The sequence below is a fragment of the Ochotona curzoniae genome, unplaced genomic scaffold, assembly GCF_017591425.1.
Source record: "Ochotona curzoniae isolate NIBS_2020 unplaced genomic scaffold, NIBS_Ocur_1.0 scaffold_4812, whole genome shotgun sequence".
Classification (NCBI taxonomy): Eukaryota; Metazoa; Chordata; class Mammalia; order Lagomorpha; family Ochotonidae; genus Ochotona; species Ochotona curzoniae.
The window spans coordinates 1,510,563-1,538,202 of NW_024467124.1; the positions used below are offsets into that span (position 1 = coordinate 1,510,563).

Here is a 27,640-nt window from a genome sequence, read left to right on the forward strand (position 1 = left end):
GGCCCAGGCCCATCTGTTTTTTCTAACATTTGGCTTTGTATAACTTGTATATGAAACTGGTACAGTTTTATAGGAGTTTAAGCAAGAAATTAAATAAGTAAATATTGCATATTTACATACTAGGACTAATATGTATACTTTTTAGCAAATATTTTTTTTAAAAAAAAGAGCTAGCCACTCTTATTTTTTGAAGTTCTTCATCAGACAGGAATTCAGAACAAATTAAAAGAAAAACATTTGTTGAACACTAAATGTAAACTTCTGACATAAATTGTTACATGTCATACAATGGCTTAGCATCAGCCGCTTGGAACAGTTAGCTATTAAAAATCCAAACACTTTTTGAAGGATGACTGGCTTAAGCTTTGAAAATTTTTGCCTTGCAAAACTGAGCCATTGAAAACATTACGCTAAGTGAAATAAGCCAGACACAAAAGGATACCACTGTATGATTCCACTTATGTGAATAGTCAAATTTACAGAGACAGAAAGCAGAATGGTGGTTGCCAAGGACTACGGTCAAAGGGAATGAGGAACTGTTCTTTCAAGACTGTTTATTTGAAATGCAGAGTTACAGAGAGAGAGAGAGAGAGAGAGATAATTCCCATCTGCCAGTTCACTCCCTGAACGGCAAAAGAGTCGGAACTGGGCCAGCCCGAAGCAGGAGTTCCAGCCAGGTCTCCTATTGAATGCAGAGATCCAAGCATGTGGACATCCTCTGTTGCGTTTGCAGTCACCTTATCAATGAGATGGATCAGAAGTGCCCATCTGCATACTGGGATCGCAGGTGGCAGCTTTACCTGCTACACCCACAGTTGCAGTCCTGGGGAGGTATTTTTTCAGAGGGAGGCAATTTGGTTGTTTGTGAAGATGCACAAGTTAGGCAAATGGGTGACAGTGATGGTTATGCAAGTGTGAATGCTTTTAATGCACTGAGCTGTGCACTTGAAAACAGCTTAAAAAAAGAGTAAATTCTGTGTCAGTTGTACCATTATCTTTCTTTCTCAATAGGGGAACACCCAAATTAGATACATAATTCAAGACTAAGCAAACCCTTCCTTCTTTCCTAATTACAGTGAGATGTTCCCCAAACATGAATTTGTTACACAAGCAGTGAGGGCCACGGAGCTGGGCTCACTTGTCGATACCCTCGGGTCAGGCTATAGCCCGGCGGTGTTTAACGAACAGCTCCCCACAGATCGCTGATCTGAAGCAGTTTGCTGTTTTCATTATCATCTCAAGTTATTTTCTAAATTTTGTGACTTAGGAACTGCTGACAGAACACAACGGCAGTCCAATTTCTTTCATTGACTCTCATCACTTCCCATTTAAAAGCTAACTGAAAGCTCGTTCCAGGCCTCAGCGAGGTGATCTGAGTATGATCCAGGGAGGAAAAATGTTCATTAGTGGTGAGAGTGCAGCTGGATGTGGCCTTGGAGCCTCGGTATGGAATGCTGAAATGGGATATTCAAGGACAATAAAACCGTTTTCATCTCCAGGGTTCAGTGACAGGAAGCATTCTGACTCCACTAAAGTAATGCCATATTCCACACTCCTCACCAAATCATTTTTAGTGTTCATATTTATTAAGATTCTAGACTGGATCACAAAAGATATGTGTCCAACAGAAACAAGGAGGCCATTATCCCAAATCCATCATCCTGATGAAAACATTATTAGTATTACAATCAGTTCCCTGTACTTATGGGTTTTCTTCAGGCCACTCAAAAACTTGTAAGATGTGTATTGTCTGTTTCTTATTTGGTGTCAAATGAGAGAAGAAAATAAACAGATGGTTTGCACCACCACTTTAGTTGACTGTAAGCTGAGATATGAATTCATGTCAGACTTTTTCCTGAAAGTTATAATAGTGAAATAACTATGAGGAATGTACTTCTTGAACATCAGGTTGGGCCAGGTACCAGGCAATGCTCCTGATGTGGATACCAGGGTACCACCTGTTAGCAGCACTCTAAGGCTGGCTCAGAGTATGTCTCCAGTCTGATGGAATGTCCTTCACCTGCCATCACAGGGCTTTGTTCCTACCCTCCCCTTGCCGGGTCTAGTGTCCAAAGCCTCCTGGTCCTGACTTGGTTCTGGTCTCTGTTTAGAGATGGCTTCCTCAGCATATCTGCCACTTCATTTGCCCCTGAGACCTTATCCTGACAGAGTTCTCAGCATCAGCTACCATTGCAGTATCACTTCTTTGCTGGGCCCTTGTTTTATTTTTTACAGAGATACAGCATAGAACCTGGAGCGATAGCCTAGTAGCTAAATCATCATCTTGCATGCATCAGGATGCTATATGGGTGCTGGTTCATGTCCTGGCTGCATCACTTCCCATCTAGCTTCTTGCTTGTGGCCTGGGAAAGCAGCTGAGGATGGCCCAATGCCTTGGGACTCTGTACCCACTTGAGAGACCTGGAAGAGGTTCCTGGTTCCTGGTTTTGGATTGCCTCAGCTCTGGCCACTGCAGCCACTTGGGGAATGAGCCAGCAGATGGAGGCTCTTCCTCTCTGTATCTCCTTCTGTCTGTATATCTACCTCTCCAATAAAAATAAATAAATCTTTAAAAAGAGAGAGAGAAATATGATGTAGAGGAAAGCCAAATTCGGTGCATCAGTGTGCTGAGTCTGATGAACTAAATTTTGGATTGCATTTTAAATATCTGCGACCTCAATAACAAATGGAAGAAAGTCAACTTACAAAGCCACTGAGTCTTCAACCTTTCCAGGATGATCTAAAGATGCTAAAACAGCAAGGTGCATGGGGTTAGGGGTGTTTTTTAATTCCCCTTGGTAAGGAATCCCAAGCCTGCATGATGGTGTTACACATAGCAGGTGTTAGACAAATATTTGTTGAATGCTGGAAGAATGAGCAAGATAATTGAACAAATGTCTGATGCTTCCGTGCCAAAGAAACTTCTCACTTAATCCACACTGAAATTTCAGAAGGAAAAAACTGCTTTGCAAGCCCAGAGCCCTCTGTTTTTATTACTTGCTAACCCCTCAAGTGTAAATAAATAGAGAAGCCTTCCCTAGCAAGGAAAGTAGTCTGATAAATGCACCCCAAGATTAAAACCTCAATTACTTTGTCAATCCATCAACCTCCCCAAACGTGGACTGACTCTAAACAAATGCATGCAGTCATTTTTCTATTTTCTGGGTCATCACACTAAGAGGGTGCAGTTATTCTATCCTAGCACGTCCTGCTCCTCTCTCCCCTGATGAGTCCACACAGGCATGATCCACTCACTGACACACCTCCATTGCAGTTCAGCATCTTCACCATTCCCATTGCCCAGTTCACAGAAAGCTAACGACTGGCACATCCTCTCAGGAGAGTTACATTGTCCCAATAACAGCATGCAAATGCACTTAATCAAAGCCTTTTTTAGAGCTGTGAAAAAGGAATAGGATGAGGTATACATAGATGCCCACTCGATGTGTACCAGACATCCACAGTTATAAGAAACCTTTACTTTTAATATTACAGATTTACTGTTTTTTTTATAAAAAGTCATTTTAGACATAAAATATGAAACTTCCTAAATATCAGATTTATAGATCTGCAGCAGTTAGGTCCAAATTTAACACAGTCGAAAAACACAGGAGAATGAAGCATTCTCAAAGTAGGTATGTGTTTTTATATCACAGGATACTTCTTAATCTATGGGATGACTATAAAATTAACCATATCATTCATACATGAAATTGTGTAATACAACATTGCTAACAATACAACCCAGGATAATATCTGAATGCATACTCTGACTCTTACGCTGAAAAATGTAATTCTTAGTATAACGTTGAAGCAACTTCCCCATTCCTAATAGAGAAAACCAACTGATATGAAACAAACCATAAATCAACAAAAAAAGTGGGTTTGGCATAGTTTGACATCATGAGAATGATAATGGCATACAGTTAGTTGTAAAAATATAATCTATTGTAACATAAAAACTCAGCAATGGAAATAAAACTCTACAATATGATACTGTATACTACATTTGGTATTTATTTACCTTAAATATACATTTGGTATTTATTTACCTTAAATATGTATTTACAGCGCTAACATCATAATCTCAGAGTAGCTATCAAATCAGTTTCTATAAAGCTCCAGACTATATTTAACTTTTTAAAAATGTGGTTAAAAATAACCTGATACAGGAAGATAAAGAGAACAAAACTATGAACAAGAGCACTGACTTAAAAAGCAAGTAAAAAGAAAAATTAAAATGTATCATTGTTGTAATTCTTAGTAGATTGTTTGCTTTTAGCTATCACACAAAAGGTTTGGCACTTAACAATAAAGAAAGTCAACTTCAACATACAGAAAACATGGGCCTGACGCAGTGTCCTAGCGGCTACAATCCTCACCTTGCACGCACCAGGGTCCCTTAAGGGCACTGTTCTAATCCTGGTGACTGCACTTCCCATCCAGCTCCCTGCCTGTGGCCTTGGGAAGCAGTTGAGAACGGCCCAAAGCCTTGGGACCCTGCACCTGCGTGGGAGACCCGGAAGAGGCTCCTGGCTACGGATTGGTGCAGCTCTGGCTATTGTGGCCACTTGTGGATGGAAGATCTTCCTCTCTGCCTCTCCTCCTCTCTGTATATCTCCCCTCCCCCCCCAAAAAATAAAACAAATCTTTTAAAAATACATAGAAAATGTATGACAAAGAGAAAATTCCTAGTCATGTTTACACTAAGAAAACCACTCTTAGAACACTGCCAGTCTGCACCACACTTAATTAAACATAGTTTCTGATTGCTCCTTAATTTGATCTTTATCACTTTTTCACAAGAAAAGATAATTCCTAGAAAGAATCAATCCTTTCCTGTAATCCTTCAGCTCCTGCGGTAATTAGCATCGTGTTTAGCATACTCCAGAGCTCACAAAAATTGTAATGACTAAAATGTGCTTAATGAGGTGGCAGGCATTGTGGCATAGCAAATTAAGCTACCACTTGGGATGCCTGCATCTCTCCTCTGACATCAGAGTGGGGGTTACAGTCCCTGCACTTCCAACTGCATTTTCTGCTCGAAGACCTGTAAGAGTAGCAGATGATGGCCAAGTCCTTGGTTCTTGCCACCCACATTGCAGTCATCGATAAAGTTCCTTGCTCCTGGCCCAGCCTCAACTACTATGTGCATCTGTGGAATGGAATTGGGTATGGAAGAATTCTCTCTGAAAATAAATCTTGTGTATTTTCCACAAACTTTTTAAAATTAGTAGTAGACAAATAAATACCAGCATTTATGTTTTGGTACTGTGGCAAAAAAAAAAAAAAACACATGGAATAACTACGTATTTTCAGAAATCTCATCTGCACCCATGCCCATGAACTTTTACAGAAATTACTAATCACTGGCATGCTAATAACCCAAACTATTCACAGGTTCAAACGATGAAACGTTCCTGGTTTGGAAATAATGATCCCACGGGTACACCTTCTGAAACAATCAGTCATCAGACACACTGGACAAAACATCTTAATTTGTAACAGAGATCTTAAAATACAGAGGCCTGAGATAATCACTCTGAATTATATTAGTCAACAGAAATAGAATCAGTTGAGGCAGAACATTTAAATGCCCCACTTAATACTCCTCAATTAAGAACATTCGTTGTTAGTCACTCTCCCCTTGATTCCTTCAATTATCGGACTGTTTCAGGATACCCCTGAGCTTTCATTTTTTATTATTATTTTTTAATGACCTCTGATAGGAAGCCAACACTCCTATATTTTTAGTGAAACAAACTTAGTCGGAGAAGGTAGTATACAGTATCATATTGGAGAAAATGGGTGCAGATATTTGGCTTAGCAGTTGAGAGGTCTGTACCCCCATATTGGTTTCCTTGGGTTTGGGTCCTGGTCCTGTTCTGCAATCCAGTTTTCTGCTAATGCACACCCTGGGACACAGGGACGATGGCTCAAGTGGCCGAGTTTCTGTTAACCACATGGGACTCCTGGTTTCTGTTACACATTCCTGGCTTGGGTCTGGCCCAGTTCCAGATCTTTGTGACTATATATTCCAAAGGGAAGTTTTAATTCTCTCTTGTACGCATGCACTTTCTCTCTCTTTCCCCTTTCTCTTTCTTTTGTTTCCCTCTCCTCTCTTAATGTACGTCTGCTTCTAAAATTAAACAAAGTTAAAAACCCTAATAAAATGACAATGGGCTAAGCAGAAAGGATCCCTCTGTGTCTTTTATGGGGAGAAGCGTTTTGGTGTTGACTCAAAAAGATTCTGTGATAGTTCAGTTTTTTCATAAAGTTAATTTCTCTAAGTCAGACTTCACTCAAGCCCTCAATATTGATATCAGCCGCCTAATGTGGAAAATTACAAATCAAATAAGAATACAAGGAATGAGGCAAGTAAGAGTGTACTTCAGCAGAGAAAGCAACAGTGACTAAATTACATCTCCTCTCTATCGCCACAGCCCTAGCTTCCCGGGGACACATTCATCCCTCTCAGGCTGGACAACCATGAGGCAGCAGAAAAATCAAAGGCCTTTGGGATGAGAAACCCTATGCAGGGAAGCGCAGCGGCAGAAGGAGCACAGCTGGATTCCTTTTCCCTGGCCTTAGGGCTAACAAGAGCAGAGGCAGGAACTAACATCTGGAAAACCAGTCCAAGTGCACCCTGATTCTAAGGCAGTCACATCTGAAAACACACACAAAACAGTAAACAGTAAACTGAAAACAGAAAGAAGGGACTGTGTGAGCTGTGGATAACTTAACAAGGATTGGGAAGATTTTGAAGTCTGACAAAGCCCTGGTACTAATGGCAGAGTACTCTCCTGTCTGAAGTTTATAAGGAGTTCAACTCAACGTCAGAAGGGAAAGAAAGGGCAAAGAAGTGGTGGGCATTGCACCTGTTAAAGCTAAATAAGGGCAATACTGAATTCTTCATGTAGAAAAGCTATATTTGCAAGATCATTTAGTTATTTATTATGCAACTATTGCTGCATGTACATTAACCAAAAAACTTCACAATTGTTAAAAATAACAAAAACTGTGTTTTCTCTGAAATCTGAATCTGAACATTTTTTCACAGACTGAATACTGAAAGAAACAAAGCACCCCCTACTACATCAGGAATCCACAAATTTAAAATTCCGAAGTGATTCCTGACATCATAGCTGGCAAGGGGGTCTATTAAAATGATCAAGCTCCCACCTCACCAGAATGTGACAGTCACCACCTGCCTACTCTTTTTCCAAAAAGAAAGTAGAATTCTTCCTGGTGTCCGGTGGAACAAATGTGTTTCACCCATCAGAACAGGTATTAATCATATCTACAGTGGAAAAAATATGCACCCTAACTCATCACCATTTTTATTTTCAGAATGTATTCAATATAAGAAGGCATCCTCCTAGGTTTTCCAGGAGCCAAGGAAGTTGCTTTTGCTGACAAAAGTCAGGTCACCACCAAAGTCTGCAGTGGCAGAGGAAGACTTGTTTCTTAGGTACCCTAACTGGGGCTGAGCCCATTAGACACATGTGCCAGAAGATACATCCATCTACTTCCCTTATCTGTTGCTTAGGAAAGGATCAGCTGGTGAATACCCATTCATCCTGCTAGGGTGTACCCAAAGATAAAGAAGCAAACTTTAATTAGTCTTGAAAGCGAGAGATGCGAAGTTAAAACTCTTGTAATTGGTACTCATGATGTTCCATTCTCACTAGTTCATCAATTCTTGCCACAAAGACTTCCGTCCTCATCCATTCAACCAGCAAACATTTACTATGATAAAGATCCATATGCATCCTTTATTTTAAAAAGAAAACTTAAAACTGAAACCAAACCTGATGGCATCCATGGATCAGAAGTTGGTCTGGTCAAGGTGTTAACCTGCTCCCAATTGAAGTCATCATCTTCAGCTTGACTGTAGCCACAGGTGCTATATGGCTCATCAAAGAGGCAACCACCTAAAGTGTGAAAGAACAAAAAGGAAGACACATGATACTAGGTCTCTGAAGCAAATCATGATGACTATAGGAAACCACACTGTTATCCCCACTGGATTTGACCTTTTTGTCCCCAAACTAGGGATTCTCCCCCACTTCCCTATGCTAAGTGATGCTGAGTAGTAATCATGTCTTATCCATGCTGCTGTGATTACATCACTCTCCAAAAGGAATAGCACCTGGCTGGAAGACAATCAAAAGTCCAAGTATAAAATTCATGTTTTCAGATGATTAGCAGTATGGAAAACAGATCATGCATTCAAAACTTTAACAGAATTGCCCTAAGTGCTCAATTTGTATTCAATCGGGGAAAAAATTATAATTTGCCTCAGAACAGAACATTTTTCACCACAATTCTGGAAACATGGGAAAAGGCAAGATGCAACAAAACCATGGGCACAGCTGGCAAAATATTTTCCATGGAAGTAGTCTAAACGTAACAGAAATCAGCTTCTGTTTATTACTTTGTAGATCTGAAGTCTTAAAATTTAAAAAGATTACAAGTTCACTTACACTTCAGACAAGCTTCCAAGGCCAAAGTAAGTTCAAAACTCAACAGGTGGTAAATATTGGATTAATTTTAATAACACAAACAAAGCTACTTAAATTAGACGCAAAGAATGCTAGACAACGTAGTGGATGCACAACAAGTCAGCTGGTTTAGCCCCAACGGCACTGAGTACATTGAGGAGTTTAGGCCCTCCCCAGTATTCTCCTAAACGTTTCCTGGTATTTGAATTATTACAGTAGCAGACCTTTTTCCTAATGTTTCCTACAAGAAAAATGAGCATTACAGGATCATACTAACTGTCATGGAAAATGCATTCATTACTCTTTTCATCAATATTAACTCAAATATTCATTATCATTGCTTGTCCATGATGAGAAATCTGTGTTCTGATTAAGAAAAAGCATGAATTTAAGATATTATTACACTATGTCTACATTTGTATCCCTATTGGTGGTAAGACAGAAAGTTGCTATTGTTCAACTTTAGCAGGAAAACACATGAGTTTATGTGACTCAACTTCCCATCTAAATACTTAAGTCAATTCTTCAAGGCAGCCAGGCTCTGAACACATGAAGCACTCAGAAAGCTGTAGAGTAGCCCTACTACAGAGAAAATCCCTTTTCAAAAGGCCCAGGGCAGGTATTTTATCTAGTGGTTAATACACCCAAGTCCCTAGGTTCAAGTACCACCTCTGACTACTGACGCCAACTGTGCAGACCGCTGAGATACAGTAGGTGACGAATCAGCTAACAGTATTTTCTTGCCATCCTAGTACGAGCCCCAGACTGGGCGGCCAGCTCCCCGGGTTAGCCTGACTCAGCTATGGATGTTGCGAGCGTTTGGGGAATGAACAAGTGCTCTCTCTCTCTAAAAAAAGAAGTTCATACCCTGTTTCTTGAATTGCAGAGCTCTGTCCCTGAGGAATGTATTTTTGAAAATCTCAGCTCTAAAAAGTTGATTATTTGGAAAGAATTGTCACATTGTGCAAGCTTTCCTGCTTCTGAACCTGCCTTGCTCCCCTCAGTTCCTCCTGTGAGAAGGTTCTCAGACCTCTCATTACCCCAGCAGCTGCTCCAGACCGCCCCTCCTGAAGAGCAACAGCAGCAAAGACTTCCTTCTCCTGGCATGGTTCTGCTTCCCTCAGAGCTGCTGTGAGCCTGAAATTTCTGCCTCTGTAATGAGGCAAGAGACTTTTTGAATTCCAGTTCCAGACTGAATCCCATCAGGTGGCTTTCAGAGAGCCCCACTCCAGACTGTGCAGAGCACTGGGGATCCTGATCCTCTCCATCCTGCCAGGGTGAGCAGCCCTGATCCCTAGCACCCCCAAAGCAGAAACTTCCTGGGCACCCAAGAGATGCCACAAGTGGAAAACCCACCCCCAACATCATGGATGGGTCGCAATCAAACATACTCATGCTACAAATATTACATAAATCTGTCTTATTTGGACTATGAAACACCAATGAATTTCATGTTCAGCCTTGGGTCTTGTCCTCAAGATTTCTGTATCTCTCTCTCTTCGTCATTTTTATCTCTCTCTCGCACTCACCCTTCCTCCCTCTCCATTTCCTTCCCCCTCTCTAAAATACAAAAAGGATCTGAAATCTGAAACACAATATGATCCAGTATTTTGGATCAAGTACACTCAGTGTGTACCTGTAAATGTGATGAGTGTTCTGTGGTCTCCAAGTCACTGACAAAGACAGATAAACGGATTCTAGACAAAGAAGTCAGACCAATTGCAACTCCAGCTTCCTAAACTCTGTCTCCATTGTTAGCTCCGGGCATGAGAATGAAATTAGTGGCCCATGACACACAGTTCTTTCACAATTTTAACAGCACTGGTCTCATCTATCCATTCCACTGGGATGAACAAACTCATTATAAAAGGTACAGCATTAACTCGGTGTTTCACCTTGACAACAATCTTTTATACTTCTCTCTGAGGTTTAACAAGTTTGGCAACAGAGTGGATTTGCTTAAAGCACGTAATTCTAACAACTCTCCAATTTAGGCTGAAAAATGCTAGCAGACTACACAAACATTTGTGAGAAAAATTTTCCCTCGGTTGCAAATCCTAATTTTGAGGTAGAAAATAACTTCAGTACTGCAAGAACAAGCCCCAACAGCTGTAGTACGAATGATACTCACAAGGAAGACCCACCCACCAGACAGACAAGGGGTTCCCAATGGAAGCACGGACAGCTCTCTAATGAAACGCAAGTCCTGTGTGCAACCTTATCAGCGAGAAAGAGGGACAGGCACCCACGGAGCAACTCCAGGCTGGGGAAAGGTCAGACTGGTTTACAAAACTAAGATGGAACCAACTATAAAGGCAGGCGTGACTGAGCGGGAAGCCCAAAGACTAATACAATGATGGTGTGAGGGAATCATTCTCCCATTACGCAAAGCTGTTTCAGCCATTTGAAAAGAAACGTAAGAAGTAAATCAGAGCTCTTTCTGGGCTTGTGTGTGAGCTGAAGCCACTGGACAATGGAACGGACTACGAATCGCGTACTGCCCCAGGATATATCTCACTGCACACTAATCTTTAAATCTGCCTCTGGCCTTGATCCAACAGATGTGGGACTCCCAAAACAACAAAGAGAGTTTGTTAAGCTAAAACAAGATGAGACAAAAGCAAAGACCAACAGAACTGAAATATCCAATTACGGGGAGAACAAAAAGTATTTGTTAAGGCAGTTTTACATAGTATTGAAATGTTTGGGGCCCATGGTCATACAACCCGGGTATATCTTCATGTAAACTGCATCTGGAAGTCCACAGGCAGCATAGGAATTCTGTTGCAAAATAGTACTGATTACCACGGTAGCTTGGTTACATTGGTATTTCCTAGAGCTGGTACAAGCTGACAGTCAATGAATGCTTTTAAAAGGAATGAATAATCAATTCTCCACATGTCTAGGCAGAATCTTAGTGTACTAATATCTGGAAGGCTTTTAAGTGAACACAATTTCATAAACATGTCAACAAGGGATATAAAGTCTGAATACATCCACCAATTCACCCTGTTCTGTCCCAGAGAATCCCAAGATCAGGCGATCGCAAACATCACCAAATCACCAAACATGTTCATTTCTATTACAGTTGAAAACTGTCAGGCAGTTATATGTTAATGAAGTCTCCACAAATTACAGTTTTCAAACTCTTTTTGTTTTTGGGGGGCAATGATTAGAGGGTAAGGCTATCTCCCTATAAAGGCCACTGTTGATTCATGAAAATAAAATATTATCTTTTGCATATTAGAGGGAATTGATCATTTCTTTCTTTGGAATAGCAGAAAACACTCAGGTGACTGAAAATAGTATGAAATCAATAAAATATAAGCTAGAAAGGATAAGATAAACTACTATTACCCCTAAACAAGCCTTATAAAAGTTCTCCTGCTACCTGCCACTCAAGTTCAAGGCCTGGGGGAAACACAAGGTCCCAAAGATTGGCAAGGATTTGAGCTGACCACAGAAAGTCATACTGGGACGTTTAATTCTGACAGCAACCCACACCGATGACATCCTGACTCTGCACACATATTATGCACATTTGGGAAACAAAATTCCTCCCTACTGAGCTAAATCAGTATTTTTCATTCTGTTCTATTTGATTTTGCCAAAGGCAGCTCTAGATCACTAAATTGACTCCGGCTGCCACCTGGAGCCTCCAGGATTGTGGCGTTACAGCCATTTCCTGCAGTCACTTGTTTAGCTTTTGGTTTCAGCAGTACTGGGTGAGAGCACTGTTTAAATAGAGAGCAACCTGTGGTCTAGAATGTTCTCTGATACTAACAGCTAGCATTTCCTGTCCTGGATGATGTGGTCAGTCACATTTTGTCTGGGGGAATGTAGAGTCACAATTTCCTCCACTCCTCAAAACCACGATAAGACTTTCAGCTCAATATATCTAACTCAAAGAACTTGTTACATCAAGAAGTGAAATAAGCTGGTCATAAAAAGACCAGCATCATATATTTTCTCTGATATTGTGGTAGTTAATATAGAACACAAAAATATTACAGAGGAAAAAAAAAGGAAAGGAAAGAAGGAGGGGATTGTGGAATGGAAAGAGGGAAATAGTATGGTCACCGAGAATTGTACCTATAAAATGCATGAAATTTGCCCTCTCTGTATTAATAATTTTTTAAGAATATAAGAAATGTTCTTATATTATTTCACTTAATTTTCTTTAAGATTGCAGCAGTAAGCCTCCAAATCCCCGTGCCATGTCTCTCAGGTCTGAATCCACATACTGTTTACTCTGTGACAATATGTTTAGACCCTTGAAGTAACTCAGAATCTGCAGTAGGGAGAAGAAATAGACAGGCCGGACACTCAGTAACACCCAAGACAGGGCTCTCCCAGGGCCTATCTCTTCCTGACAAAATGTCTGCCTCATACACGCCCACAGATCACAAATTTCCATAAGAAACTTCTAGGGAACATAACTAGACTTTCTTTTTTGTCATGATATCCTGAACAATACAATATAGCAATTATTCCCATAACATTTAGGAATGTCAAATAACTCAGGGATGATTTAAAATATCCAGGAAGATGTGCACACATTATACAAATACTGCACTAAAGGACATGAGCAGCTTACGGATTTGGATGTACATGGGGTAAGGGGTTCCCTAGAGCCAGTAGCCCATGGACACAGAGAGAGGACTCCACCTGCAATTCCATGATTCTGCAGAGTTGTCTTCAGTTTGAACTCACCAAACTCTCATATTCCAATCCCCCATTACAGTTACTCACTCTTTATAACAATGCTCCCTCCTCAAATTACGGCTTCTGTTTCTGAGATGACTTCTGACCTACACTTTCTTAGCCTCATAAATAACAGTTTAGAATCATCTAAAATCTCAGAATCACAGCAGGCCCAGAAGTGCAACCGAGGCCTGCATCTCCAGGGCATGTTCCCCGCAGCCTGTGTACACAGTGTGCAATACCTGTGTACTGATGTTGAAATCAGGTCCTACAGGTAGGTGTTGGGTCTACAGATGCCGTGAAGGATGAGCAAGTGCTGTCTTCACAACTCTTACAAGACACTTTGAATTATTCTGCTTCCGGGGTCAAACTGACCCAACCCTCCCCTGTCACAGTTCCTCTGTTATAATTACAGTCCTCTTAAAGTGATTTTGCAAAGACTGTCATACTCCTTGAGGAGTTTTCTAGGACATTTTTCTCATTTGTTCTAATTACAGAATGACCTCATTTAAGGCATCCTTTATCAAATGTATGAAGTGTTTAAACAGGTCTCTAAACAGAAAACAGATCAAAAAGCAGTGCTAAAGGACCTTCAAAAATATGATATGTTCTGTAGACATGAAACCTCAGGTGACTATTTTTTTTCAGATTTCTAATATAAAACTATATGAGATAATGGACCATAAAGTATACAATTTACAAGATAAACAGATAAGACTGGTGTCATACCACAGTGTGTTAACCTACTGATTACAACATCAACAGTCCATCACAGAAGATATATTCATAGTTGAGCTAATCCACGTCCAATCCTGCTCCCTGTTAATGTGCCTGGAAAGGCAGTGGAAAGGGGCCCAAGCACTTAGATCCCTGACCCCCAGTGAGGGAGACCAAGACAGAAATGTAGGCTTCTGGTTTTGGCCTGGCTCAGCCCTGCCTGTGGTGGCCACCTGGAGAATAAACCAGTTGATGGATGATGGTATCTTTCTCAATCCTTTCCTCTCTCATTCCCGCCCACCCCCCCAACAAACCACCTTTCAAATAAATAAAAAATTAAATACACAGAAAGAAAGCTATCAAAGAATTATTTTAAGAGTTAAAAGAAAAACTTGCACCAATGTGGCGGAGCCCCACTCCCTTCTTGTAAATCACAGTGACATCTACACGTAATTGCCTGCCAAATAATAGAAGTATATAATGCCTCCTAAACTTTGAGTGTGCCTGTGATGGTTAGTGAATCAGACAGTAAGCATTGTAGAAATGCTCTTCTACATAATTTAATCTAGCAAGCAGTCTTTACACATTGCACAGGCATTTAAATGGCTAATGTTATGTTCTATCGTGAAAAAAAAAACCCGCTATTTGCCAATGGACATATTTTATGTAATAGTAAGAAAATGAGTCATCTTGCTCTTAAAGCTTCTAGGTTTTAATGCGTTTACCACATACTTCATTTCCTACTTATCTGTCGATTCCTAATAAAAAGGCCAAATTGCACTGAACAACCATGTATTTTTCCTGTTGATCTGGAAACCTGTTCTTGAAACGGGTAATGCTACAATTTCTATTCCTAAATATTGTGCAGATGAGCCAAATAATGAGAGACTGGTATGCCTCAGACTTTCCATATGCAAATAAGTACCTCAGAGCTGATAACTGGATTTAATTAAACCACTTACATGAATTCCCCATGTAAATCTGAATCTATCTAAATACAACACTGCTGCTCTTAACCTCTGAGCCACAACCCGAGGGAAATCACAGTGTGGAATACAATTGTTTGGGTTCACCAGGTGACTGAAGCCACCCATCAAACCCCATCATTCCCATACTGAGGTGCCACTTGCAGTCCTGGTTTCTCATTTCCTAATACAGCTCCTTATTGTGCCTACGAAGATCAAGTTCAAGTATCCAGCTACTGCTACCTCTCCGTGTGGGAGATTTGGACAGAGCTAGCTTCAGCCTCAAGCCCCTGCGGTTGTGGCCTTTTGCAGTATGAACCACTGGATGGAAGATTTTGTTTCTTGGCTCTCTTTGTCTTCTCCCCTCCCTTTTTCCCTTTTTCTTCCTTGTCCTTTGTCCCTCTCCTCTACCTCTTCCTCTGTTGTTCACCAGAGTTCTGGAGTTCCTTGTGTCCTGAATAGTAATGATTCTCAATGTGGATTCTAGACCATTTTCATCTCCTGGAAACTCATTTAAAATGCAGATTTCCCAGGCACCACCCCAAGCAAATCCTCTAGGGAAGGGACTCTGTACCTTGGGCTTTAACAAGCATCAAGGTGGAGTCGCTGTTGTGGCTCAGCCATCTAAGTGACTGTTTGCAATGCCAATGTCCCTTATTGGACTCCTAGCTGGTTCATTTCTGAGCCAGCTGCCTGCATTTGGGAAGGCAGCAGATGCTAGTCCGAGTACTTGGGCCCTGCCACTCTGGCTCGTGGGCTCCTTTCTCAACCATTTGGCCATTTGGAAGTTTAAATCAGAGAATGAAGCATTCTCTCTCTCTCCCTCTCATTCTCTCACAGCTACTCTGCTCTTTCATTTAAAAATTTTTTTAAACGCTCAAGGTTATTCTGATGCACCCTTATGTTTGATAACCACTGTTTTGGACTGACCTACTTAACCAAAACCTTCTAGGAGCAGCCCCAGGAATCTGATTTTAATAAAGGGTCTCAGAATAATCTAATCATTGACCTATTTCAGAAACAGTGTTCTAGGTCAGTAGTCTGAAATACTTAAGAAGACAACCTGAAATTTTTTGAGAAAGGCACAATCATTTTATGTTTATTGCTATATTATATACCTATATTACTCCACATATGCATATGATTTTAAACAAGCATATTGCTGACCTTTTAAAGTATTACTAGAAAATATGTGGGCAAGCTGAGGTTCAAATATTTTCTGCTATACGCTAAAGGATTGTGCTGAGGTTCTCAGAAGGGATATGAAGAAAGCCTTTTGGAGATCATTGCTCTAAATAACTCTTCTCATTCATAAAAACTTCTGTGAATGAGGCCAACAGAATAGAATGGCTGGATCAAAGGGTTGAATTCCTTGCTCTAATTTCATGCTAAGAAACCCCCAATCTATAATTTTTCTGCTAAGCAGAACTGCACAAAAAAAAAAGATTCTGTCACTGGTCAGGGACACCCAGAAAACTAATAAAATACAGAATTTCATTTTATGCCCAGTAGCACTTCTGCCAGTTTAGTATAATTTACACCTCTGTCTCTTGATGATTTTATTAGCATAAAATCATTATTTGGGACAGATGATAAAATAAAACTCCTCAATTCACTTACATGCAATACAGCCAAGTCATGTTATTCAGTAGCCAGCCAGTTGTTTTATTTTCGCTGGATGTTAGTTAATCTGAACTAACCAACATAGACATCCCTCAATGAACACTATTTTAAACAAAGTATGTCAATTGAATAGAATCAAATCATAAGCAGACATTAAATATAATTTCATATATCTTCTTGGCATATATTATTTATCCCAATTTTCTATAATTAGAATAATTTGTTTTACCACATAAACAGGTAACTTGTACAGATTTCTATTGGTATCAATGGCCTGAAATAGAGTAAGTTATGAACTCATCAACTGCACCTGTCTTGTTCACTGTAAAAGAAGAAGGTGCATGGAATGGGCATTTTGCACAGTGGTTAAGGTGCCACTAGGAACACTAACATCTTATCTTAGAACTTGTAGGTTCAAGTCTAGATTCATTCTCAATTGTAGCTTCCTGATTATGAAGATCCCAGCAGGAGGCAGGTCCCTGCCACCCTGTGGAGACCCAAGTTCAGTTCCTGGCTCCTGTTGCCAGCGTTTGTGATATGAAATAGCAGATGCAAGATTTTTGTCTCTCCATATCTTTATCTCTCTGCCAACTAAACACATGTTTATTTTGTAAATTCATTTATTTTAGGTTTAAAATGTAACATTTTTCCATATTCATTTTCTATGTACACACTACACACAAGCGTACTATCTTTATAAGAAAAATGGACACGAAAAATGATATAGCAAGATTCATGACAGTGATCAATCAAGCAAGGAAAGAAGGTATATGATCATGCAGATGCTATAATCCAGCAAAGGCAATATTTAGATATCTATATATCAAATAATACAACATACATTTTAATACTGTCTTTATACATTAATTTCCATATAAGAAAGAAAACACATGGCATTTTTCCCTCTGGCCATGGTTATTTCCCTATGGTCTATTTTGTTGAAAATGAGAGTGTTTCATTCTTTTTGTGGCTGAGTAATATTCCATCACATATGTATATCACAAAAGAAGATGTTGCCTTCACATGAAAGGTACCAAGGGTGCAGGAACCTAAGAAAGACACACCCCAGATGAGCGTGGGTAGAAAAATGGGCATAAGGAACTCCTAACCCCCACCTCACCCATCTGTCCAGCCCCTCATGCCCCATGCTTTCCAGGTGACATCTCTTTCTCACTCTCCCATTCTCCACCCCTCTCCTTTTCTACCTCTTCCTCTATGTGTCTGCATGTCCCTCTTTTTTGCATTTAAATACATAAATAAATTTTTAAAAATGATCCCATCACACCTACAAGGGTACTGCAAAAAGTTCATGAAAGTGGAATTGAAATATATGATTTATTTCAGTGCATTTTTTTAATTTGCAAGACAAAGTTACACACAGAGAGATGGAGACATAGGAAGAGAAAGCGATCTTCCATTTGTTAGCCGCAGTGGCCAGAACTACACTGGTGAAATGCTGAGAGCTTCTTCCAGCTCTCCCACGTGCATAAGGGACCCCAGTGCGTGGGTCATCCCCTGATTCTTACGCAGGTACATTAGCAAGGATCAGGATCAGAAGCAGAATAGCAAGGATATGAACTAGTACCCACACAGGATGATCTTACTGCAGGCTGAGGATTAGCCTGCTATGACAGGGAACCATAAATATAGATCCATGTAAACAAGAGTTCTGAAAGTTTACAGAAAATGCATAATTAGGAAAAAAATACAGATGTCAAATTTTCTTGCAAAACAATTACTAACGCTTTCATTTCATTATTCCAATAACTTTTTGGAGTACTTTTATTGGCTATGTTTCAGAAAAATGGGTAAGACTGCCTTGGTAGTATATGGGAAAGTTTAGTTGTGGTTACAAGATGACGAACATCAAAGAGAAGTCCCAGCTGTGGCTGGCATATGCGGTCTGAAACAGGAAAACAAAGAAAAGAGACATATCTTTGTCTATACTAACTTGTAACAAATTAGTCACCTACCTCTCATGCCAAACAACTTCCTAATTATTTTTCTATGAGTATCATATTTTCCCATCCCACAATTTGAATATTAATTCATGCCCTCTCTCCATGTGAACCATTCTCCCACATCCAGACACTGAACTCTCTAGCTAAAGCTTCTAGAAGCCAACTCTATTTAACAACACAGCTGAAAACATTCTCCCTCCTTAAAAACTAATCGCCATCTCCTCACTGCCATGAGACAATATTCAAAGTGTAACGTGTGACATGGGCACCCTGCAATCTTCACCCCTAACCCAAAGTCTGGCTAAAAAACATTTGCTCACTGTTCAAACCCCAGTGCAGAGGGGGCCTCTCCCAGGTACCAGGCCATCCTATATGCCAACACTACAAAATCATGTGGCTTTGTTATGTAGTGTAATTATAACACGTGACAGGTCTGTGTTCTCTACTATACCATGAGCTCCTCAGACCAGCACACCATTATATTACTGTACTCCCAGTCTCTGAAAGATGCATGCTATTCATTAAATACCTGCTGGATTTAACAGAATTTTATAAACTTTTTGGTAACTAAAGTAAAAACAAGAACCAATTAATGATGCTATTTTTACTAGGGAGGAAAATTGAAGAAAAGTATCTAATGCACTCTCCTCCTTGAATATCAGTCTGTAACCCACAGAAGAAAACCTGATTCCAGGTTCCTGCCTGCTTGATCTGGCATCTCCCTCCCAGTCACTCAGCACCACTCCTTCTAACCAAGGAATCACATGAGGCCAGGGGTATGTTAGGCTCCAGGAAGAAAAAGGGTGAGCACTAGAGGGCACCCAAATTAAAACGAAAAGCAATCCTTGCTGTCAAGAAAAAAAAAAAAAACAGTGGGGGGCAAAAAAGGAAGTTAAAAAGAAATATATATATATATATACACTCTAGAATCCAAGAGAGAAAGAACAAAATGCATCCTGAAGGCCTTCTTCTAAATGGTCCAGATAAAAAGAAATGGGGAGAGTCAGCAGGTTGCTTTAAGACTCTCCTAAGACAACCACTGCCTGCTATTCTAAGAATCTGCATAACAAGGCTGTTATTTGGCAGACCTCAGCATAAGTCAACAAAAGGCACAGGGATCTTATGTATGTCATACTGGAGCTCTGGTTGAATGCCTGTCAGTTGTGTTTGGTTCTATGCTTTGAACACAAAAAGAATGCTAATGATTACATATTCTCTATCTTCCAAACTTAAGAAACATTAAAATAGTTAACACTTACTCAACATCAAATTTCAGTACTGAAGCCATACAAAAAGTACACTTTGAAGAAAAACACTTCATTACATAATTGTTAAGATGTGGAAGCTCAATTCCACACAAAATTCTCCAGGCTACGAGCAATAGTTACTTACACAGCACAAAACTGCTGTGAATGAGTTTTCCCTCCAGTCGTCTTACATGATCAATTAGTTGCTAAAATATAGGAAACTAAGAACATTAAGCCTTTTCAAGGTCAAAATCACTGGCAGTGTCTTTCTAATTGAGTGTTTATTCAATATTCTATTTTTGTATACTCGTTGCATTATTGCTGGCTAAAGAAAAGAGTTTCTCTAAATGAAAATCGGACACTGTACCAAACCCTTTGTATGTCATATGGCACAAGGCCCCAAGCCATCAGGATGGAGATAGGATGGAAGGAACACAGATTTATCACCAAAAACATTCACGGCCAGCCCCAATTCCATCAACGCAAAGGTCTACACTATCTGTTTCTCAAAATAAACAACAAAACTGTTAAATATTTCTTGACAATAGGATGTTGCACTTTCTCCCATTGTCTACACCTGCAATGTCAGAATACAATTAAACAGCAGAATGATGGACTTGTGACTGTTTATGAAGGATTAAACTATTGTAATAACACAGGGAAAATCAGTGTGGGGAGGGGATCTGGGAAAGGGGGTAAGGGAAATCCCTGAGCCTATGGAACTATACCATAAAATAAATATTAAAAAAATAAATAAATAAAAAATAATCAGAAGATGAAATATCAATCTGAAGAATAGTACCTGTAAATTATATTATTTCAACCTCAAACAGCCTGTATCACATGCAACAAGATATTGTGAAGTAACCAATGAACCAAGAATTAATGTGAGTCAGACTGCTTATGATCTACATCAAAGAATTGTAAAACCTATTATACTTTTAAGACCCTATGCTACTCGGAAATGGGGCGGGAGAGCAGAGAAAACTTCCATCTCCTTAGAATGTGTGAGGAAGACATGAAGTATAACCTATCAAGAACGTAACAGGTAACTTATAGGCAACAGACTCGAATCAGCATTAGACAATAGTAAAACTACAAAGACATACAGGAGGAATCAAGAGCGATCCTGACAACCTCTTAACAGGAGGTCATATGCACAGAGCAGGGGGGACCCCCAGAGTGGGGCAACCCTCACTTGTATCCCAACCCTGGAGACTCCCAGATCCTCACCAAGGACTATTAGTACATACACCAGGACTACATCCCAACCCCCAAGAACAACACGGGGAATTGGAGTGCCTTCGGAGGCCGAGAACTCTGAGATCATCCACCCCTGTTTGGATCTACCACATGGGATGGAAGAAGCCCATATCCTTCCTCGCAGGACCCAAGGTCATTGCAACAACAGCCAGGAGCCCTGAGCAGTCCACAGAAACAGAACAGTAAACTTCCTTCGGGACTAGGGAGAGGAGCTTTCTCTGGTCCTTACTTAGTTCCAAGTTTGGATCCCCACCCTCTCTGCAATGACCATCAGGGTCGCTCCAGAGCCGCCCCTCAAAAAAACAGCAACAACAAAAAATTAGAACAGATCGACCGAGGACAATAAGGAAGATTAGAACCAGACAGGAAACAGCATGGACTCATACATACCTTACTAGGTAGGACACAAAGATTAGTTACTCCTCACTAAGGTATTAAAGATTTCTCTGCACACCCCTCCTAAAACTATTCTGCATCTCAACTGTTGACAAATGCCTTGTTAGAGTTATAAGCCAGTTTAGACTATCCTAAAATCTGCCAAGTTCAGCAAAATTATGCTTTAACACTATAATATGCTAAATACTAAAATGAAAATAGACACGAGACAGCTGAATAGTACCCTATAGCCATTTTAAGGTGTATAGAAACCGGTTCTGTATATAAACTAAAATTGAAATGTCAATGAAGTAGTCACAGGATGTGGTTAAGAACTTGCATTTTTTTTTAAAGATTTATTTATTTATTGGAAAGTCAGATATACAGAGAGGAAGATCTTCCGTCCGATGATTCACTCCCCAAGTGAGCCACAACGGCCAATGCTATGCCAGTCCGAAGCCAGGAGCCTCTTCTGGGTCTCCCACGTGGGTGTAGGGTGTCAAAGCTTTGGGCCATCCTCGACTGCTTTCCTGGGCCACAAGCAGGGAGCTGGATGGGAAGTGGAGCTGCTAGGATTAGAACCGGCGCCCATATGGGATCCTGGGGCGTTCAAGGCGAGGACTTTAGCCGCTAGACCATGCCGCTGGGCCCAAGAACTTGCATTTTTTTAACATACTGGTTACTCAATACCATGTCAAATAATTCCATAATATTGTAAATTGTTGTTGATGTTATGTTGGGGCATTCAATTGATCGGGATAATATTCTGCCAGCTCTACCTTCAGACCAGAGAAGATCTCCCCAAGAAACTGTTGAAATTATCTGGACAATAAGAAGCTGGACTCTATGCTTGGTATATGGTTGTAACGAAGGAATCTTGACTTAATTTGAACTGTAATATTGCAACAAGGTGGAGGAATCCACCATGTGGGGAGGGCACGGGAAAGGGTTGGGGGGATCCCAGAGCCTTTGAAACCGTGTCACATAATGCAATGTAATTAATAAAAAAAATTAAAAACATATAAAAATCAACTCAGAATGTATCAAATGTTTAATGTAAGATCTGAAAGTATGAAATCGCTAAAAGAAAATAAAGGTGAAACACTGAAAAAAAAAAGAAGAAAGAATAAAAATATAAACAGTCTCTAAATGTCCCCAACAGAGAAATGAGTCATGTGTTAACAGCTAGAAATACCACTTACCCTGATTTGATCATTATTATAATGCAAAAACTAAATAACACTAAATAACAGATGCACAAAGGATGTGGTCCCATTTGTTTATTTTGGCTTTGATTGTGCTTTTGGTGAATTTTCTAAGAAGCCTTTGATGGCTACTATGGTGGCCGGAGAAGGGTGGAGTTTGTCTCCAACCAAACCCAGAATGGATGGTGGCATTTTGGCGGTCCTCTCAGGCTGTGAGGCCACCCTTGCACCAATGAGGGACACAGACCCCTCTCCCCTCACCAACAAGGGCCGAGGCGATCCCCGTTTCAGCTTCCATGTCAAGGAGAGTTTAAAAAGCCCCTTCCCTAGGTCTTCTGTGCTGTCCTTCCTCTGCAGCCCACCCCTTCTCATCTGTCTGTCCTTTCTGCTGCACGGGGAAGGGAAGCCCGTGACCGTGGCTCCCTGAAATAAAGGCCATTTGAATTCTTTTCATATATGTGGCTGAGTTATTCTTTCCCTGGTGGTCAGCGAATCTATCATTTTGGCGAGTGGTGAATCCAACACCATGCATGCCCATGTGGTCCTCGGATTCGGTGGGGAGGGTTGAGGTATGGAGGTAGGTGGGTGGAACAACTGTCTCAGTTCTTGTTCTGTGTTTTCTTCCTGTGTCCTGTGTTGGTGAAGGAAGGAGACAGCTGCTTTTGGGCCAAGCACATCAGTGCCTGGGCGGGGTTGGGGATGGTGATGGGAAGATGCCCTAGAGACCCCAAGGTGGGGAAGCATGTTGTGAGCGTGTTCCTTGAGTGGGTTTGCCGTTTCCGAGACATTGTGAGTTTTGTTGCAGCTTGGTCAGGAACATCTTTTCAAGGTGTGCTGGTTGTCCAAGTGAATGCCAGTGCATCCACAAATGCACGGACTTTCTGCCAGGCTTGGGCAGGAGAGTTGTGTAAGCTGTTCTGCTTTCCTATCCTGTGAGGAGGCCGACGGCATCCCCTGCTGGCCTAGAAGTACTGGGCATCATGTTCCGCATGTGCCTCCGGACCTGCTGCCCACTGCTCAGGCATCGGGAATGAGGCAGCCCTTTCTGGACACATGCACATTCGGATTAGACCACATGTCTTGGGATTTTCCATGAGCCTACCCTACATTTGAGTCTAGTGATCTAGCTGGGAGTCCCTAAGAAACCTCGCTTGAGGATTCGACCAAGATTTGACTCTTGTATACAGGCACAAAAGCAGAAGCAGCAGCCCAGTTGGTGGAGTAAGCCAAGCCCCTGTACTATGCGCGCAGCTCCAGCCCCGGGTCTCACCCGCACGAGTGGATGCTGTGACTCCATCTGGCATCATTTAGCCACAATGCCAGCTCTCATTGGCAGCAGGTACAGCAGCCTAGTCCAGCCAGGTCCATCACCAACCCTGGCCATCATGTGAACTTGCTGATGTGTGATACCCAATGCAGACAAGCCTGCACCTTGTTATAACTCTTGCTGGTGCAAGGAGAAGCTGCGTCCTGTCCCAGCCACTGAGGGCTTTTGCTAAAGGCATAGTTTGAGCTAAGGACTCCATGGGCCAGCCTGCTGCAAACCTGGGCATGCTTAAGAGTAGAAAAGGCTCCGGTATGCAGGGCAGGGATCCGAGTAGCCAGCACTGTGGCCTGTGTGGTCCAGGAGATAGCACCTGTCAGTGAGTGAGAGGGCTGGAGCTGGGAACAGGCTGTGTAGGCCTCCTCGAGGGCCTCTGTGGGCCAGACTGCTGCACCTGCTTTAGCAGGGATAGGCCCACCAGTGGCTCTTGAAGTTGGCCAAGAGCCCATGATTTCATCTCATGTTGACCTCAGGCACAGGAGCATGTGCAGTCTCAGGGACCAGAACCTGTGGGGGTGTGTGGTCTGGCCTTGGCACACAACACATACTGCATGATGAGATCACTTCAGTGGCCGAATCCCATGCAAAGAAGGCAGTGATATCAGGGTGATGATGAAGATGCAGGGAACCTGGCCACGAACACAGAGTGCTAGTTCTCGAGCTCCTGAGAGGGATCCATTGAGAAGAGAGCTCGAAGCAAAGCATAGGCAAGCATGAAGCCCCACTTGTACAGGAAGTGAGGAGAGAAGCTGTGATGGTCTGTAGCCCTCCAGAATCTTTGGAGGAAGGTTCTAGCAGTGGGAGGTAGTTGAGGCTATAGAATGGTAGGCTTTGTCTCAGCTTGATGTGCTGGCCTCTGCTAAGAGTGCCAGTTGGTGTGCCTCTTGCAGGCTAGCTCCCCGCTGATTGCCTGGGAAACAGCAGAGGATGGCTTAAAGCCTTGCGCTCCTACAGCCGTGAGGAAGACCAGGAAGAAGCTTCTGGGTTCTTTCTTCAGATTGGTTCATCTCCAACCATCACTGCCATTTTGGTAGAGAACCATTGGATAGAAGGATCTCACAGTCTCTCCATCCCTCTCTGTTGTACTTTTGCATTTGAAATGGAAAGTAATGAAAAATAAGGACATATTTATTTTTCCAGGAAAATTATGTTTCCTGGAGAGGGAGAGACAGTGAGCAAGCTCTTCTGTCCTCTGGTTTGCTCCCCATGCGTCTGCAATGGCCACGGCTAAGGAGACCCACCTGAAGGCAGGAGCCAAGGCTTATTTGGGGTGCTGCATGTGGGTGAGGGTTACCAAGGTATAATGCCTCCTGCTACTGCTCTCCTGGTCAAGAAGCAGGGAGCTGGATGGGAAATGGGAAGTGGAGTAGCTAGGACACAAAGCAGTGCCTGTGTGGGATACTGGCACACATAAGGTGAGGATTTAGCTACTAGGACATTGAGCCAGGACCAAGAGCAATTGATCCTTAAACAATTGATTACCATTTCCCACCCTCCTATCCTTGAAGAAGATAGGATTTGAGCCTTTGCTGTGGACTCGTTGGCCTGCGTGGTACACATGCATGTTTTTTTAGAACAGATTGATTTGAGGAGCCAGCAGTGTGGTCCGGGAGACCAGGACTCCCCTGGGAGGTATTTCTTGAATGACATCAGCTCCAATTAGAAATCAGCTGTCTGGTGTTGTGCTAGAGAAAGCCTCAGAGTGTGGTTCCAGTCCTTGCATGCCTGCACATGCGCAGGAGACTCAAAGGAAACTCCAGTCCTCTGGCTTCAGAGTGTCTCAGATCTGGCTGCTGTGGCCATTTGGGGAGTGATCCAACAGGTGATGGAAGATCTTTGTCTCTCCTACTCTCCCCATGAACCTGCCTTTCAAGTATAAAAACACAAAAGCAAAACCAATAAAATGTAGATGTTGGTCATGAGAAAATGATCCTTCTGGGAATGGCAGAAGGACAGGGAGTGAAAAAGAGACAGAGATGTACCATGTGCTGGGTCAGTCTTGAATGGAAGGCAGGGCAGGGGCAGAGTGAAGCCAGGAGTCAGGAGGGTTTTCCAGGTCTCCCATGTGTTGAGCCGAGTGGCCAGGGGCCTAATTGATTTTTTTTTCTACTTGGCCATGCCAAGGAGCAGGGAGCTGGATTACAAGCAGTGCAGCTGGGACTAGACAGTGCCCATGCACGAGGCTGGCATCCAGGGAGATGTCTGCATGATGTATGGTGACATCGTGCTGGTCCCCAGGAAGTCCTACTGTCTGTCCTCCCCTCTCCCCTTCCCATGCCACACCCACCCTCAAGCACAAATTGGTTGTGGAAGCGTTCTACAGATACTCCTCCCAGCAGTTTCGGGATGTAAGAAACTTTATTAGGACCTTGTCCATCTAGTTTTGTGGACACTTTGTCAGTCTCAAATCGGTCTGTGGAAAGTACGTGGTGCTTCCATTGAAACTCTTCTGCTGCTTGTCCTGCAGTCTGCTCTTGGCCGTTGTTTTCTTCCTATGTTCTTCTGTAGACTTTTGTGATGAAGGGCTCAGCTTTCCTTCTCACTGCATGAGTGATAGGCTACAGTGCTTCTCTTTGTCTTGGGAAGCAGAGAGCTGTAATGGCCATTGTCTCTCTGCTGAGCCTCTATCTTGAAGTGTTTGTGTATTGACGGCATAAGGCTGCCTGTGTCTGGGTCCTTTGCAATTCTTGTGTGGGTCAAACTAGCCTGTCCCAGCCATTCCTCTGCTATGAGAATGGTATGGGGTGAGCCAGTGCATCATCTTGTCTTTGTCATTGGCTTATTTTCTTGTGCACAATTGGTCAGTTAAGTTGGCAGATGACATATGGCCGAATCCAAATATCTTGAAAATGTCCACTTGGACAGAGAGGAAAACAATTCATTCAGTAAACCTTGCCAGGTGTCCTGAGGAAACAAAGTCTGTGCCGATGGTCCAGAAAGAGACAGCCTCACGTCAACGTCAGCTGCGTGAAGCATGTAAGAGTTGTGTGTGTGGGGTCAGTGGTCAACGAATCATCCTCAGTCAGTGCTGAGGGTGGTCTTGTCATGAGTGGTGGTATTTGAGGCATGTGACTTGCCTGGTTGCTGGGTGAGTGAAGGGGCGGGGGGTGGTGTTGTTGAGCCGGGGCCTCCTTAGCAAGGAGTGTGGGAATCGTGCTCCAGTCAGGTGGCCGCTTGTAGTAGGGTGGGAGGCTTGGGCAGCATTGGGGCCCACAAGGTGGGGCCTGGCCTTCTCAGATGCTGTCAGAGCCCTCCTTGTCACTGGTGAGGTGAACCTATGGGAGATGGCTCCGAGGAGCCCTGCTTCTTAGGCATGGTTGGGAACTGTCACACTGGGCCAGGTGTCTGCTGCCGTGGAATGCAGCTGCTCTGGGACCTGTGATGGTGGCAGCCTGCACGGCCTTCTGGCCCTGCACCATGTCGATCTGCCCATTCTTGCCATCTCCTTGGTCAAACAGGTACTTCTTGGGCTTCTTGTCCTCCTTTTTGGAGGACTCAGGCTCAGGCTTATGCTCAGGCTCATGCTCAGGCTCGGGCTCCGGCTCGGGCTCCAGCTCAGGCTCATGGTTGGCAGGCAGTTGCTGCTGGGTCTTGTCAGTATTGGCTTTGGCCCGGCCTCTCAGGTTGTTGGTTTCCGTATCCAGGGTTGGCTGTGTCATCATGAGTTGCTTCCCGCAGTGTGTCGGTGTCCCTGGGTCAGCAGCATTGGTGGGGCTGCTCAGGGCTCTGTCTCCTGCTCCGGCTCCTCCTCC

General features: G+C 42.4%; 1 protein-coding gene across 3 annotated transcripts in view; it reads right to left on the reverse strand.

Annotated features, from left to right (window-relative positions):
* Positions 1-27,640, reverse strand: part of PTPRM (protein tyrosine phosphatase receptor type M) — a 773,655-nt gene that overhangs the window by 567,408 nt on the left and 178,607 nt on the right. For all 3 annotated transcript variants that reach the window (XM_040970558.1, XM_040970557.1, XM_040970559.1), the window contains one exon: positions 7,812-7,934. In XM_040970558.1, the coding sequence (XP_040826492.1) occupies positions 7,812-7,934 (123 nt within the window). Of the gene's footprint in view, positions 1-7,811; positions 7,935-27,640 lie in introns of those variants that run through there.